We start from the raw sequence: 16,507 nt of genomic DNA, 5'->3' as shown, positions 1-16,507 counted from the left end.
GCTCTGGTTGCTAATGCCTTGACAGTTTTAGGGGAAAGGCACCACAAATCAGTCATCTTTCAGATCCATGACAGTAAATGTAAGTGTATAAAGGTTTATCAGCTGCATGTTGAATTCAGAATGCTTTGTCACACCTAATATGTTCTATATGCCCTGAGTTTAGAATGAGTAGTCAGATATAGAAATGTAAATCGGAAGTGCTTTTTGCTCCTTACTCTAAAGCCCTGGCAGACATCTGTACTGTGTGTACAGGCAGTACAAAGACTAATTTGCCAGGTTCACACAGGAAGCCTCACTCTCAAGTCCAAACCATGCAGCCGTCCTTTTGTTGTTATTAGGTAAATGTTTTTACTGAGACAAAATCATTTGACTTCTTCTGTTTATGGACAGCATCCAAGTGAGTTTTAAAAAGATAACAGCAAGATACAGTATTTATGTGCAGTTCTTAATACGTATATTACTGCTGTGAAATTTTTACTGTTGAAATATGGCTTGTTTCTTATGGCATGTAGATGATACAATTGTTTAAGTACCTGGGGAATTCTGTGAAGAATTTCTGATCTATTTCACTGCCTTACCTTTCTCTTTACTGCTGGTTCTTCATTTAAGCAGTCTTTAAAATAAGTGAATATTCTATTGGTTTCCTTCAGATTTTGCCCTTTGTTTTAGTAATAGTGCCTGGAGGAGTGGAATTGTAGGTTACTGAAGACTTGTTTTTTTAATAAAGTAAAAAACGTCACTGAAGAAATAAATTTATAACCATTTAATTTAAACCATTTAATTTAAACCATTATGTGTTTTGAAAACCTCTTATGTTACTGTGTTTTCTTCATTTACATTACAAAACCTGCATTTGTTTATCATTGCTGACTGTGGTGATGTATTTATTGAAAACGTTGGTAGATTCCCTTTTGAAAAGTGAAAGAAAAAAGTGAGTTAAATTAAGTCTCAGAAGGTCCACAACAGTGTGGACTTTTTCATCTCCATTTACCAGTGTGTTTCAAACTGCTAAGATAATTTTGTTTCCTGAGAGACCTGCTGAGGTGCTTACTGAGATTTGTATTAATGCAAAAATGTGGTCATTTGGGCAGATATCATTTGGGCTTTGGTTAAAATTCAGAACAGTTTGAATAGTTGCATGACTGTAAAAAGCACTACTTTGTGCCATGATCCATAGGATTTTAGTGAATTTCAGTTGTCTCTTGTTTTCATACACTTCACGTAATTTTTGTTTTGCAAGTACAGTATGATCTTGTGATGGATTCTGAGTGTGCCTAAAAATGCTTGTTAATTCTATACAAGTCCACTTTTATTAGTTTATCCAGGCACACAGTGATAGAATCATAGACTCATAGAATGGCTTGAGTTGGAAGGGACCTCAAGGATCATCAGGTTCCAACCCCCTGCCACAGCCAGTGTTGTCAGCTGCTGGATGAAGTACTAGGACAGGTTGCCAGGGCCCCATCCAACCTGGCCTCAAACACAGCCTCTCTGGGCAACCTGTTCCAGCACCTCACCACTCTCTCAGTAAAAAACTCCACCCTGACATCTAATCTAAATTTCTCCTCCTTTTGTTTAAAACCATATCTACCCATGCAAAAACTTGATTTCCCTCGTGTTTGTAAACTCCCTTTAAGTATTGGAAGGCCGCAATGAGATCCCCCTGCAGCCTTCTCTTTTCAAAGCTGAACAAGCCTAGTTCCTTCAGCAAGTTTATTCTGTTTGTATCTCCCCTAACATCTCTCTTCTTCATTACCCACTTCACTCTTACCAGCCACTGCTTGCTGTTTCTCATAGAAGTCCATACATAAAATCAGTGGTCATTGTTTTTACCCTGGTAGGACAGGAATCTTTCCAGAGACCCTGAATTGGATTCAGTTCCCCTTAATGGGGTGTGGGCATCAGGTCTGTTGGATTTAGCCAGAGTTATGAAGAAAATTCAATAGACTGCTTTTTGTCTCACTTTCGTCTTCAAACTCAACTTTTCAAGAAGCAGAATGAAAGAACAGGTAGGACAGTTTGCTTCCCTGAACTGCGCCAGCCCAGCCAAATGTAACTTACTGAGGAATTTGCCATGAGAAATAGAAGAGTCCTTTTCCTTTGCTGCACAGCTCTGAAGCCACAGATGACTAGATTGTGTAGGGGGGATGCCATCTAGTTTATAATGTAGCATGCTGTGAAAGCTGGACAGAGGTGAGCTCACAAAATCCCTCCAACCTGAAATGTCCCAAACTGATACTGATGTGGGTCTGAGACCAGTTGGATTTTTTTTTTTTTTGCATGTTTGTGAGGTTTTTTTCCCCCTCTGTCAGCAAAGACAAGCTCGCTTTGGGGAAAATGTGTCAAGCAAATTCTTATGGAAAAGCTTTAATATGGAGATGAGAATGATAGAAAAAAATTGTAGTGGTTCAGAAGATGTAACTTACAGTCACTGATGTTTCGTACAAGGATTCAAAGTTTTCAGTGGCATTGTCATTCTCAATTATGTGAAACTTCCTTTCTTTAACCTTCATCTTGTTTTCCTTTAATTTCTCCTTTTTTTTAATAGCCTGTTATGTTGTAACAACACTGATAACAGATCTTTTACGTTGTCTTGATGTTCCAAAGGTAAATTAAGTTAATGTCAGCCAGAATTGTAATACTTCTAGAGGTTTTAGAGCCAGCTCAGCTAGGTGTTTCCAACAAGTCATGTTAATTATTTGCTTAGAGCATTAAGATGACAAAAAGGACCACATTGCTTGTAGTAACATTAAATCACTTCTTATCACTTGAAAAAAAAAAAGGAATAGAAATAGTCTTTATTTATACTAGCATGTGAGATGCATGCTAGTAAAAATCTAAACAGCAGTAAAAAACTGGATTTTTATTTGAGATATGTTTTTGGTAATGATGAAACACATTTTTCACAGAACATCCTGTAAAAATCAACAAGGCGATTGGAACTAGAGAATTCTTTTAATAGGCTAATAAAAATGAGAGATTTATCTATGGGAGTCTAGAAGTAATGAATTGAGTGAACTGGGCGTTATATCATCATAAATGACAGAGCTAGCTGGAAATTTGTGTATGATCATCAAATCATTAAGGTTGGAAAGACCACTGAGATCATGTAGTCCAGTTGTGTTCAGCACTATTGTACTCATTCATTTTTTCATTTGAAGGACAGTTATTTATGCTTTGTTAATTTCAGGAAAGAAGTTGAGAAAACTTTATTAATATAAAGAAGTTATAAGAATCCTTTTATAATAAGTTTTGCAAAAGCAGCATCCCAAATATTATGCATGGCGCATACAGGTTTGTTCTATACAGTTGATTTGTTTGAAGGATTGTAAATTACTGCTTTTAATTCAGACCATTTTTTCTTAACTTCTTGGCACCTCTGTTTTTCTTTGTTTTCCAGGAACTGTAATTGGTGTTGTCATCTACACAGGGAAGGAAACTCGAAGTGTAATGAACACGTCCAATCCAAAAAATAAGGTCTGTTAGCCTTACTGTGTCATTTCCTTCTTTTATTTTCATAAAACATAAATAGATGTGCCTGTAAGCAAAGGCCTACATGTTCTGAGGTATTTTGTGTGTGTGTTGGATTGAATTGAGTGTTGATTTAAGAAGTGAATTCTGCCTCAGTCTCATTCCATAATTAAAACTAGTCTTCCTTCATTTAGGCCTATTACAGGTACTAATGGAAATATATTGTTTTCAAATATGAATATGCATCCTTATACTTCTCTATTTCTGCGTCACAGCAGATTATGGGCTCCCACTTCTCTCAGATTATTTTCTTTTACTGTAAAATATTTGGCTAAAACTGCACAGGAATTGTAAAGAATGTTCGAAACAGGCTACTAAAATCTGTGCTGGATCTCAGAGTAAGTAGAGTGGGATAACGGAGGTTTCAGTGTGTACCTGGAATGTTGTTGCGGAGGTTTTTATTAGTTTTGTAAGCAATGTAAACATCTTCAAGAGAGGTGTTGCCTTTTAGAAAAATATTACAAGTTTTGTGTACACTTCTCTGTGTGCAATATTTCAGTTCAAATCAGTGGAAATGGTTAGTTTCATCAGAGAGGTTTCTCAAGCAGGTCAGGAGGGCTCTCAGTCATAATGCTACAAAACTTTAGGCTGCATCTTCCAACCGAGACCTCTGTTTAGTAGGAAGATATTTAATGGTTTTGAAAGGGAAAAAATATTGCAAGAGATTTAAAAAACATAATTGCCAGGTTGCACCATCCCTAGTAGATGGCTCTGAGTAGGAGCGTCAAGAATGAAATAGCACAAATGGCTTGAAGCAGTTATTATTGTTCCCCTGAGTGTATTGATTTGTGTTTGTAATAGAGATGCTTATAAATGTCTCAGTGACAGAGACGGGTGATATATACCATTACGTGGCTTAAAATGTCCTTTTATTATTTTGATATATGTAACATATGTTTTAAAATAATAGGCTTCAATTGAAGTAGAATGATTATGGTTCATAATTACCTTCTTTTCTATCTGATACAAAGAGGAGCCTTTTACTAAAGAGAATTCTGGGAATTCTGAGCAGATTTTGACCAATAAATAATACAGGTGTTTAAAAGTATTTAATATAGTAAATTGATACGTAGGGTAGCATGCATGAATATAACATGCTTTCCTGGAATTAAACAGATTCTGGAGATGTGCTCCATGTAAATATTTGCTGCAATTTTCGCATATTTCACACTGGGAAGTATGTTAAAGGATTACAGGATCTGTTCTGAATATTTTCTGAATTACTGCTGGCATCAAAACAGTTGCTCTAAGTTTAACTTAATATTGAGTTGCAAATAAACCTACAATGTAGTGATCCAGTGGCATGTTGAGAAGATGCAGCATGCTTTTTAACATTAGGACAGTAGACCGCCATTACTTGCATAAGGCCCTAAGATTACAACTGGAAACATCTAAAACTTGGTCTTGTATCTACAATGGCAATGCCAATAAACTTTGAATTTTCATGAAGCACTGAAGCAAAATATTCTGCACAAACACACAGTCAAATTCTAGTAACATCTTCTGGCATATAGTGTAGTATCAGCTTGAGAACCACTAGAAATCATGCTATCATACAGCATTTAATCTGCTGCTGATGAGCCAGGTGCTGCTCGTGTAAATAAATGTTACTCATTTATCGTCCAGCGGACTGTTCTGTTAAAATATGCAGTATTCTAAACATGTATATTTATTTGTTTCTCAGAGATGGTTTAGCTAATAGCTATCTAGTAAATGTGAAGCATTAAGGCATATAGTACATGTATCTGGTTAAATGTCTTTGCCTTGGTAGTTCCTGTAGACTGTTTCAAAAATGTGAAGATTTGTAGTGAACAGGCAAACATTCTGTAGAGCTTACTTGCTACTTGAGTTTCCTCCATTTTGTGTCAGCTGTCTTCCTCATCCCTTTGTAAAAGTGTAAATGAGTCTTGCATGTACCAATTGGTGAGGATTTCTTCCCCATCCATGGACGCGATGTCCATACTTGCAGTGTAATTAGCAAGGATGGATTTGGGAACTGAAAACATTAAAATGCTGCCATGGCAAATGAGTAAGTAATAAAAACGTGTGTTGGTATAGAAAATAATTATCAACATTTTGTAACATGCATTTTGAATTCTACCTTTCTGTGGAATTAACATCCTTCTGTGTTTGCATCTTCTACCACTGGCTAAGTTTGCATGTTTCTGTAACGTAAGGCATTTATTGCTTATAAACAGTGTTCTGTCCTAGCTGGCAATACAAGGAGAACAGCAGAAGCCAATTCATTCTTTCTGTATGTGTTTGGGAGAGGGACTCATCTTTTTTTTTTCTTTTTCTTTTTTTTCCAAGCCTGGCAATGATGTTTGCATGTTTGATGGAGCTTAAAACAGTCCTTGAGTTTAGAAAAGATATTACAATTGCGAGATTAAATGTGCAAATGTTCATTAAATAAATAAAAATTTGCACCTAATTGTTGCCGAAACAAAATCAGAATTGCTGCCCATATTATTACTGCAAGGTCCAGAGGAAATAAATCTGCCTATATCTATATCTATATATATATACCTATATATACCTATATCTAATAAATGTATTCTTTAACTAACACTTGCTCCAAATTCTGTTTTGGAACTGTTTTTAAATTGCAGTTCCCTGCCTTTGAAAATAAGTGGAAATAATATTCTAGAGATTTTGTTATAAAATGTGTTGATATGCTCTTGTTCAGAATATGTGTAGTTTTGGGAGGAAGCAAACACGGAGATCTAGGATTCTCCATTTACTGAAGTTTCCATACTGAAACTTCTATGGCAAGATATCTCCAGAAATGACTCATTATTCCTCTCTTCATTGAAATATTCCTTGTAAAATAAATGCTTCAGTTGTCTTTCTTACTGTAGTGTAACTGCACTGCTGTACTTTGTACTATGAACTGAGTTTTTCTAATGGCAATTTTTTCATTTTCCCCCTTAAGTGTAGATGCTTTTCAGCTAAGCCACCATCAAAATGTAGAGATGCAGGCCAGCTCCATAAAGAGTTTTTAGCAAAAGGCTAAAACTGAAATGAGTTTAAGCAAAATTTTGTATCAGAAATTATAAAATGTGTGTACCTGTTGAAGCATGTGATTTCTGTGCGTTAGACTTGGAGGGATTTATTGTGTTCACTGAAGTATTTCATCTTTCAAGCAACAATTTCCTTAACGTGGAGTCAACACTTTGTGGGTTTTTTATTACAATTATAGAAATTGTTTCATTGCCTAAGGATGCAGACGTAGTCTGAGAAAGCACAAAGATAGAAGAGAATTTTCCTAAGGGATCAGTTTAATATGCTTCTAATTCCAAACAACATAAAGAAAAATGATTTCTAGCAAGGCTTAATTTCAGTATAAAATAATGACTATATTGTGCTTTAGATAAATGTAGAAATGGTAGCATCGTTGTTATGGTGCGATGGCTCTGCTCTCTACCTCATTGGCAGTCACAACAGCTTACTCAGGAACACAGTTCCATCCTTTTAACTTAATAAATAAATACAAACAGATTGAATTGTGTTCTTCACAGTGCTGTAATCAGTAATCAATCCTGTTTGGACAGATATTCTTAAACTTTGGCTTTCTGGATAAAGTTGGACTTGTCAGTGCTAAAGGTCATATACAGGTGTTAATTAACCAAGAGGGAAATTAACAAACTAAGGTTATTTATTTATTTTGTGTGGCATTTTGCAGTATTCGCTCATTCTTACCTATTTAAAGTGCACTGCAGGGTTTTTGTTGCTTTTTTGTTGTTGCTTGTTTTTGCTATCCAGTTTTAGAATAGGTTTTGCAGTTTTGGTTTTCATTAAAAGCAACGATGTTAGTATTGTCACCTTGCAAAGGTGACCTGTCTCCATCGGTAGAAACAGATTTGAGGGCTGAAGTTTTTAAATAACACACAGAGATGCACACACAGAGATGCACACACAGAGAGATGCACACACATATCTATATATTTGGATGTAGAATTGAATTTGAAGGAAGGTATTTTGTGTACCAAGATCAAAACAGTAAAATAATTTGGTCTGTGTAATGAATGTGTACTAGAATGTATTAAAACAAATAGAAATCATCTTAAATAAAACTGCTGTGAAATAAGTAACGGCTGTAAAGGAGATACAGAATATGACTGCTGTGCTTCAGAATAGTGCAAAAAATAGTTTTGATATTGCTAATCTTTAGCAGCATCCACTTTCTTTTTGCATTATTATGGAAGCCTATGTCTGCTGTTGCATCTTAACACCCATCACAAAACTTGGTAGTAAGCAGTCAGTGTTCATTAAAATAACAACACTACATTTTTGCCAGTTTTTTTGTCTAGCCTGTAATCTAGAATCTACATACCTTACATCTACTGCGTTGCTGATTTAGCTTTTTTTTTAATTCTCATCAATAGATGTTGTTCTGATGTTGTTCTCCCTTTGTTGTTTGTTTGTTCTTCAAAAAGTCGCCTGTGAGACTGGAAGTAGTTAAAAATAGTAGTTAAGTGCCCAAATGGAACACTATCAGATAATACAGACGAGTTTGCTGTTACCTAGAGAGCTTGAGGAGAGCCTCAGAAACACGGTGACTTAGTTCTGCTACTGCAGTGTTGCATAAGGGCCAGTAACCTGTACAGTTTTGTTATTAAATTGGGAATTTAATATTGGTCGTAGTTGATTTGAGAATTGAGGGAATTAAATAGCTTGCTCTGTTTGTATACAGTAGAGAGAAACAAAGCAGAACCACCTTGAAAAAATGTTGCTTGACTCCTAATGACAAATTTCAAGGGTTTAGAAAGAAAGAAGGGTTTATATATTGTTTTTTCTTGGAGTATGGAAGTATATCTGCTGTGCTTAATCCTCCTAAAAGACCTTTCTGTGTAGGATGAAACTGGGAGTGCTGTTTCCTACATTAAGTAGTCCTCAAACTGAGTTTGTGTCCCTTCTGCCTGGAGCTTCAATCCAAGAAATATTGAAAACCAGCTTCCTTACAGGTATAAGAAACCTCTGTCAGGGGAAGGGAGAGCTGCTGGAATTGGGCCATGTGGAAAATGCATGAAATATAGCTTTGGTGCTGTTCTCTTGATATGCTCTTATCTGCACAAAAGAGTGAATGTTTCATAAGGTGGGAAGTAGAGGAGGGAGAACCTTGGTGTGTTAATAACACTGCTGTGACTGAACAGCACTGCCGCCCCCAAGGGCTGGAGAGTCTTAGTGAGATGGATGGAACAGTGTTAGATAAGGAAGGGGACAAAAGATGTCATTGCTAAAAAAGACTGAAAAGGAACAGCTGAATGGCAGATGAGCCACCCTTGTTATTCCAAAACCCAGATTAGAACATTGCAGTGCTGCCAAACATTACTGACAGTTTCCAGGAATCAAACCACGAGCAAACTTTGTGTCCTTTACTCACAGCCAGAAGGAGTATATCTCATTGCTATCATTACCATTAACTCCATGAACTGAAATAGCAGCGTTGTGGAACCAGATGTTTCAGTCACTGGATGACTAATATGGAAAAAGTGCAATTCCACATAGTGGAACTGATGTTTTCATTTATACGTAGAAAAGTAGAACAAATATGCATTTATATCACTGCATTGAAACAATACAAAAAATGTTACCAGTGGAGAACAGTGTCTCAGTAAAGACTGAAGATCTTGATTGATGCCTTTGAGTACACAGGTGGAAAGTATTCACTTGTTACAAACAAATACACTGGCACAGGTTTTTTGGAGTAGGACAGTTGGATGACAGGTCGTTAGTCCAACTGTCTGACCACCTAAGGACTAACAAAAAGTTAAAGCGTATTAATGAGAGAACATTGTCCCAGTGTCCCTTGAGCACTGACAGGTACAGGACATCAACCACCTCTCTGAGAAGCCTGTTTCAGTATCTGACCTCATGGCACAGATTTTTCCCAGTGCTCAGTTTGACCCTCCCTGGCACACTGATGTGCCATTCCCATCCTGCCATAAGTGACCAGGAGCAGAGCCCAGCAGCTCCCTTTGCTCCCCTTCCTCACAGAACTGCAGAGAGCAATGAGGTCACCTCTGGGCCTCCTCTTCTCCTGACTGCACAGCCCAAGTATCCATAGTCTTTCCTCACAGGACATGCCTTCCAGCCATGTTAACAGCTTTGGTGCCTCCTCTGGATGCTTTCAAGTACCTTAACATCTTTTTTTAATATTGTGGAGCTCAGAACTGCACACAGTATCCCAGGTGAGACTGCACCACCACTAAATACAGTGTGGTAACCACCTCTTTTGACCAGCTGTCTGTGCTGTGTTTAATTAACCCCAAAATGCAGTTTGCTCCTTGGCTCTTAGGCATGCTGCTGGCTCATGCTGACCCTGCTGCTGCCTGCACTCTCAGGTCACTTTGACCTCTACCATTTAGCCAGTTCATCACTCAGCATGGCATGAACCTGTTCATCTCACAGTTGGACGAATTCTCCAGGAAGATTACATCCACTGCCTTCTGTTCATCCACCACGTGGATGACCTTATTCTATGGCAGGCATGTCCAACCTGCAGGCTGGATTCGGCCCAGAACAGCCCATACTGCAGCTCTCTCCTTGCTTTGTGCCATCATGATGGTGGCTTTTCCCCCTTAAGCAGTCTGGCCCAGCCCCAAGCATGTACCCGTAGCTCAGCAACAACCTGACATCAGTGTGTGATTGCATTGTCTGGGCTGAAACCAGTACATGGGGAGGGTGCAGTGCTAACTCTCAAGTGATGGCAAAAAATTATTTGCATGTTGATAACATTGGCTAAATGCAGTGCTCTGAACAGTGAATATGCAGCCTTGTTTTCCTTTCTGATACTGAAATTTGAGAATAGGTTTCAAGATTACAGAAAAAAAATCAACTTTTTGTTATATTTGCAACTCCATTATCAGTCAGCATAAATACATTGCAGGCAGATTTTCAAGTGAAATGGGTAGAGTTACAATCAGATATTCAACTCAGAAATTTCATCATGTCTCTTTAACAGATTTCTATAGAACTATCTTGCCAGAAAAAAATGTCCCTCGCTTCACAAGCATACCTTATTCATCTTGCCACTTTTTGGCAGTACGTACACTTGTGAGCAAATAATTTTCAAGGATGAAGCACATGAAGAATAAAATGTCATCAGAAATCTCTGATGAACAACCTGAGAACTCACTAAGAATGGCAGCCACTTCCATCAAATGAGAATGGTGCATTCATTAGTTTCACAGAAACAAAACAACGTCAAATTTCCCACTGTTTTTGTGTTTTTGTTGCTGTCGTTTTAAAAATGGTTTAATAAAAAATATGTTTTTAAATGAGTTGTCACCTGTAGACATTAATGATACTATGTATTTTACATGTGGCCCCAAACAATTCTTCTCTTAAGATGACCCAGGTGAGCCAAAATGTTACACACTCATGTCCTAGGAGGAGGTCAGATTGCTAAGGCAGGACTTTCCCTTAACGAGCCCACATTGATTATACCTGATGATAGCTTTGTTCTTTAAATATCTTTCAGTAACCCCCAGGACAATCTTCTCCATAGCTTTCCCAGGGGCTGATGTTAGAGTAACAGGTCTGTCGTTTTCTGCGTCTTCTCTTCTTTCCTTTTTGTAGATGTGTTTAATGCTGGCTAGCTTCCAGTCAGCAGGGACCTCCCCAGATGCCCAGAACGTTTGGTAAATTGTTGAGGGGAGTCCAACTGTAACATCCATTAACTTCATTAGTACTGTATTTTTTTAATTGTCTTCTTTATATTCCAAAAGTAGTAAAATGGTAACACTACACATGGGAAACCAGAGCACCTAAGATGAGAGGGAAAAAAAGTAAATGGCTCTGTTTAAGGTATTGGACTTCGCTTTTCGTCCAACTTAATGGTTATAGTGCTGGTACAGTGCTATTTCTGTTGGATTTGCATGGATGTGATGATGTCTGTAGCCTCAGAGCAAACCTGATGTTAATTTTCCTTGCTATCCAGAAAGTAATATTAGATCATCATTTGCTGATTTACTTTGATGTTGTATGTCTGGAACAGAGAATAAGTTGTTCCATGTTTTGACCTGCTATCAATTCAAAAATTAGAGTCCCAGAATAACTTGTGCCTTAGCTTCCAATTTGTTCTGAAAGCAATTAAACATTTTGTGAAATCGTGTGATACATCTTTTCTGGCTACCTTTAATTCTTTAGCAAAGAGCGTGGTACAGTGCATTGCTGAGACGTGGATGTTGAGTCAACACTTCTGCATCACTTTCTGTTTGCATCCTACTGCAAGGCAAATTATGTGCAACAGTGTACAAGGTAGTCCTAAACAAAATAATCGTTATCTAACTATTACTGTTATAGCAATTAAATGTTAACTTGTACATCCTTGATCGTTAGTAATATCACTGAGTGATACCAGGCAGCTCATAGCTAGTGAAAATTCTGGTGAATTAGTTATCATTAATTTTTCACTGTTTATTAAGCAGTGCAGCCCATATTCTTCAGAACATTGAAGGCTCAAACTCAGAAGAAAACACCCTGCACTGGCATTCATCCGTTTTGGTCACTTAGAAAATTTGAACTTCTATTAAGCTACTGGCACTGAAAGCAGTTTTGAATGGAATTTCAAGAGTGTGTGTGTTTATGTATGTATTTAATTTTCTTGAGCTTGCTTAGGGAGCCTAGATATCTTTGTTAATGAAATAATAATGGGAGGGAGAGAGGGAATAAGCAAGGGAAATGGGTTTGGTAGTTAGAATTCTGCAATACTGCAGGTAAATTTCTGGGTTTATGAAATATTTTGGAGATGAATTGAAGGATGAGTTTGGTACTAAGCCTAAAACAGTGTTTATAGCTGCAGAATTCCTCTGATGTTAACTTCATTATCTCTTATAAGAATACAGGAGAATAAAGATTATGTGCTTCAGAATTGAGAGGATTAGCCAGAAGCCATAGGTGAATTGGAGTCCTCTATTTTTGTTGTGTTCACCAAGAACTTTATTTGATGTTCCAAGACATTTCACTTCCCCATTTTGGAGACTCTTATTTAAAATTGTCTGGGTTTTGTTGTTGTAGTAAGTTGAGTTTATTAGGAGGAAGTTTTTCACTCAGAGGGTGGTGAGGCACTGGAACAGGTTGCCCAAGGAGGCTGTGGATGCCCCATCCCTGCAGGCATTCAAGGCCAGGCTGGATGTGGCTCTGGGCAGCCTGGGCTGCTGGTTGGTGACCTGCACACAGCAGGGGTTGGAACTGGGTGAGCATGGAGCTCCTTTGCAACCCAGGCCATTCTGTGATTCTAAGTTTAAAATTGATTGATTAAAGTTAAAACTCAGCAGCTCAACGTCACTTCACGCTGGTGTTTGAGGAAGGATCAGTCATGAAGTACAGAGTTTCTGTAGTGGTCCCTTCAACAGATTAGTCTCACAAAACTTTCCAAGCAATTATTTTGAAATAGATAAATTTATGGAATAGTGTTTTGCTTCTTCACCAGAAATAGAGTATTTTACCTGTAGCACAGTAGAATCATTTCTGGTGAAATATGTAATGCATTTGAAATGTTGTGATTCTACAGAAGATAATGCAGAAGGGAGATGTGCTGTCTATTGGCACATTTATGTGTCCCAATGAGCTGTTAAGAGGCGGTCCACGGCCACCTCCTCTCAACTGCCTCCTCCACTGCTGCTAATCAGTGACTGGAGTTTGCTTTTTCACTTGTGGTGATCCTTACGGTTTTGTTGCCTTTCAGAGTTAATCACATCATAAGTAAAAAGCAGCTGCTGTGTGATGGAGAGGGTAAGGGCAAATAGGCTCTGGCTTTCAGGTGATACTTAGAGAACACTCGTCTGACTGCATAGAGCTGCACCACCTTCACAGTGCACTGTCTGTGAACCTGGCAGCAGGGCCAGCCGAAATGTTGGAAACCAGAGTTACGTACATTTTTTGGCTGTTGGAAGGAATTATATGAGGAGGAACAGAGATGAACTTTTGTATGAGTATGTTCAAAGTATATTAATTGTGGATTTTTTCTTTTTTTTTTTTTAATTCCAATTATGGTGAAAGATGGCTTTCTGAAATGTCAGAACATAGTATCTTGCAGAAACCCAGTTGGTGTAGCACATTTGGAATAAATTCATCTGATTCGTGTCATTTATTTGAATGTTTTATAGATACTATTGCTTAGTGGCAAGTCTCTGTAGCTAGCACAAACACAGAAAAGCCTTTTTTCATACATGGACTTTTAAAATATATTAAATCAAAATCTGATTTTCTGATTTCTGGAGACTCAGTCTATGGTGGAAATCTCAGTTTACAGTGATGCATATCTGGAGGGAAAGTTCTGTGCATATCAGGACACAGTATTAGTTTTTATATAGGTTGAACATATTAATCATAGGTATGATTAAAGTAACAGGTTTGTCATACTTATAACAAATATGACTTTTTTTCCTTCATTTCTACCTCAGTTCAGTGTGTAAGCCTGTGGATTTCGCGTTAAAATCAGCATTCCAGCTTTTGCTGGATGAAAATTGTAGTGTTTTAGATTTTTAGATGGTGGGTTAGTTGGAAAGATTTGACTGCTCTTCGTATTTTTAAAGCTAATTCCCTTCCTGTCCCATCTTTTGGAAAGCATCCTAAAACGTTATTTATACTAAACAGGGTTCCGTTTCATTTCTTTTTGGAGGCTTTCTGGAATCTTTTCTTAATCTCATAGCCTCCAAGGAATCTGCTGAAATATTTTGTTTTGTGAAAACAGGGATAGATGACTCAGCTGAAAATCAAATTCCTGTATTGCCTTAGGGTTTGAGGGGTAAGCTTTTTTCTTCCTCCTGTCATAGAGCACATTTTCTAGTTGAAGTTTGATAGTGATCAGGAAGTTTAATTCTTTTTTTAAGTTATTGTTGTCAGTTTTTTGATTCACTGTGTTAATTGCCTACGTCCTCTTCATTGTGCTCAGCGTGAGGCTACCAGCATCAGTCCTCTAATATTTCTACTAGTTCCATCTACCCAATTCTTTCCTTCTTGGATCATTTTCACCCATTGAGCAACAACTGTGAAAATCGTGATCCTGGTTCACGTCTTCAGTCTTGTCTGCCTTTTCTGAGAGCTGTTTCCTTCCTAAATCATCTCTTACTGTTATCTTGCTGTTCCAACTTCTGCCAGTGCAACTTGTATTTGTCATGCTCGGCTATCTTGTTATTGTCTCCAGCTTGTCAACGGATTATTTCTTAACATTTTTAGGGTTGACAAGGGACACCCAACAAGCAGCTGGGTGCATTTCACTGATCTTCTCTAAGCACATCACTGAAATACCTAGCCATCAGATTTGTCTGAACATTCTCTGGTTTTATGGCCATCTTTCATTCTAACTTGTGCATTTTGTATATTTATATATCATTACTTTCTTCTTTACACTTAAATCATCTTGCCTTGTTGGTAGGATTGGATGAGTTTATACAGTAGACCAGTAAACTGGTACAGAGCTATGGTCCGTGCTAGGGAACCTCTCTCTCAAACTGCACTTAAAACAGAAAACTCATTCAAAACTGTGTCCATTTGCGGTCTCAGGGATGTGGTTGTGGGGTTAATCTTTTAGAATGAGATGCACCTACTTGTGCTTCAGCTCTGAAGCAGTATTCATGAGAGCACTGGGCAGAAGTGTGAAGTGGTGCCCCTCACAGCAATTATATTGCAAGTATGCGTCTTCCCTGTGCTTCTTTATCCCTTTACATCAAAGCACTTATTCACTTTATTATTCTTTAAATAAGTGAGAAGAGTATTTATTTAGCCCTTCCTGTGTGATGTAGATTTGAATTGTTTAACAAATACATTAGTTTATGTTCTTAGTATTAATGCCCTACATAATATTTTATATTTAACTTAGACGTTCCAGTTTTCTTCAAGAATCTTAATTCATTTCTAAGTACTCCAGGAGTTTTATAGTTGTACTACACACCAGTTTACATGTGGAAGGTTTGCTAGCTTCCAATGACCCTTAGCTGCCATCTGGTACAAATTCAAAGTGCTTCTGTCATCTGCTGCTAATTGCTGTCACCTGCATGTTGCAGTCACTCTGAGCAACTTGGATTGCAGTAAAGCAAGATGCAAATTGCTTTGTATAGCTGCAGTCCATCAATAATACACATCATTTCTTTATTAATATTAATTTAATAATAAAATAAGTACATACAGCATGAAATGACATGAATTAATATAAATGGCATTTTCATGTTTATTTTAATGATTGTTTCTGTGTGAGGATTATGAATGTATTTATTATTTCAGTGTTCTTTAACCCATTTATTCTGGTAAGATTGTTCCAACTGAATCTTGCAGAAGAGTTCTTTAATCCTTTTTGTATGCTGATAAGCTTTTGTCAGGGTGCTAGCCTACAGCACCATATTATATTAATGTATTTTACTTGTAATTTAGAGAACAAGAAGAATATCCTGTTCTGAAGGCTAAACTGTCCCCTGTGGCACTTGCACAGCTGATAATCGTGAACTAGAAAGATGTGTATATCAAATAGTTTACAAAATGAAGCCAGCTGTGTTTCCCTACATACTGTGGCTTCCTGACATGCATCATTAAACCTTATTAGCTACTTCCTTTTACAAAGGTTCTTGTAGTCTTGAACATTGCATATTAACGTTTTCTGCCCCTCCAACTGGAAATTATTTGCTTTATTGTAGAGTGTCAACTTGCTCTAGTTTCTGATGCATTCTAATTGGTACTTTAGAGTATAATCATAGTGAAACACCACTCCATGCATTTCTTTATTTGGAAATTAATACAGACCTTTTCACTTTATCTGTCAATCTGGGCACCTTTTCACACAATTCCCAACTATTGGGATGGTTTGCAAACCACTAAGAAAGAAAATGTTTCATGGCATGTCTTCAAGATAGAAATACAAGATGTTGGAGTTCACTTTTGCTGTAAGATTTTTTGTTATCGTTGTCCTAATAGTTACAAAGCTGTTTCAACTGATAAATATTGCAATGTTAAAAATCTCAAAAAATGTAATGATATA

The 16,507-nt window shown here is 37.4% G+C and overlaps 1 protein-coding gene across 6 annotated transcripts in view; it reads left to right on the top strand.

Annotated features, from left to right (window-relative positions):
• ATP9B (ATPase phospholipid transporting 9B (putative)) overlaps nucleotides 1-16,507 on the top strand; it is a 157,018-nt gene that overhangs the window by 81,784 nt on the left and 58,727 nt on the right. For all 6 annotated transcript variants that reach the window (XM_042868806.1, XM_042868805.1, XM_042868809.1 and 3 more), the window contains exon 11: nucleotides 3,401-3,477. In XM_042868806.1, coding sequence (XP_042724740.1) covers nucleotides 3,401-3,477 — 77 coding nt within the window. The remainder of the gene's footprint in view (nucleotides 1-3,400; nucleotides 3,478-16,507) is intronic.

Source organism: Lagopus leucura, unplaced genomic scaffold (assembly GCF_019238085.1).
Source record: "Lagopus leucura isolate 7727_CA_CO unplaced genomic scaffold, USGS_WTPT01 Super-Scaffold_100002, whole genome shotgun sequence".
Lineage (NCBI taxonomy): Eukaryota > Metazoa > Chordata > Aves > Galliformes > Phasianidae > Lagopus > Lagopus leucura.
The sequence above is the reverse complement of the archived record's forward strand: the minus strand, read 5'-3'. Positions and strand labels throughout refer to the sequence as shown.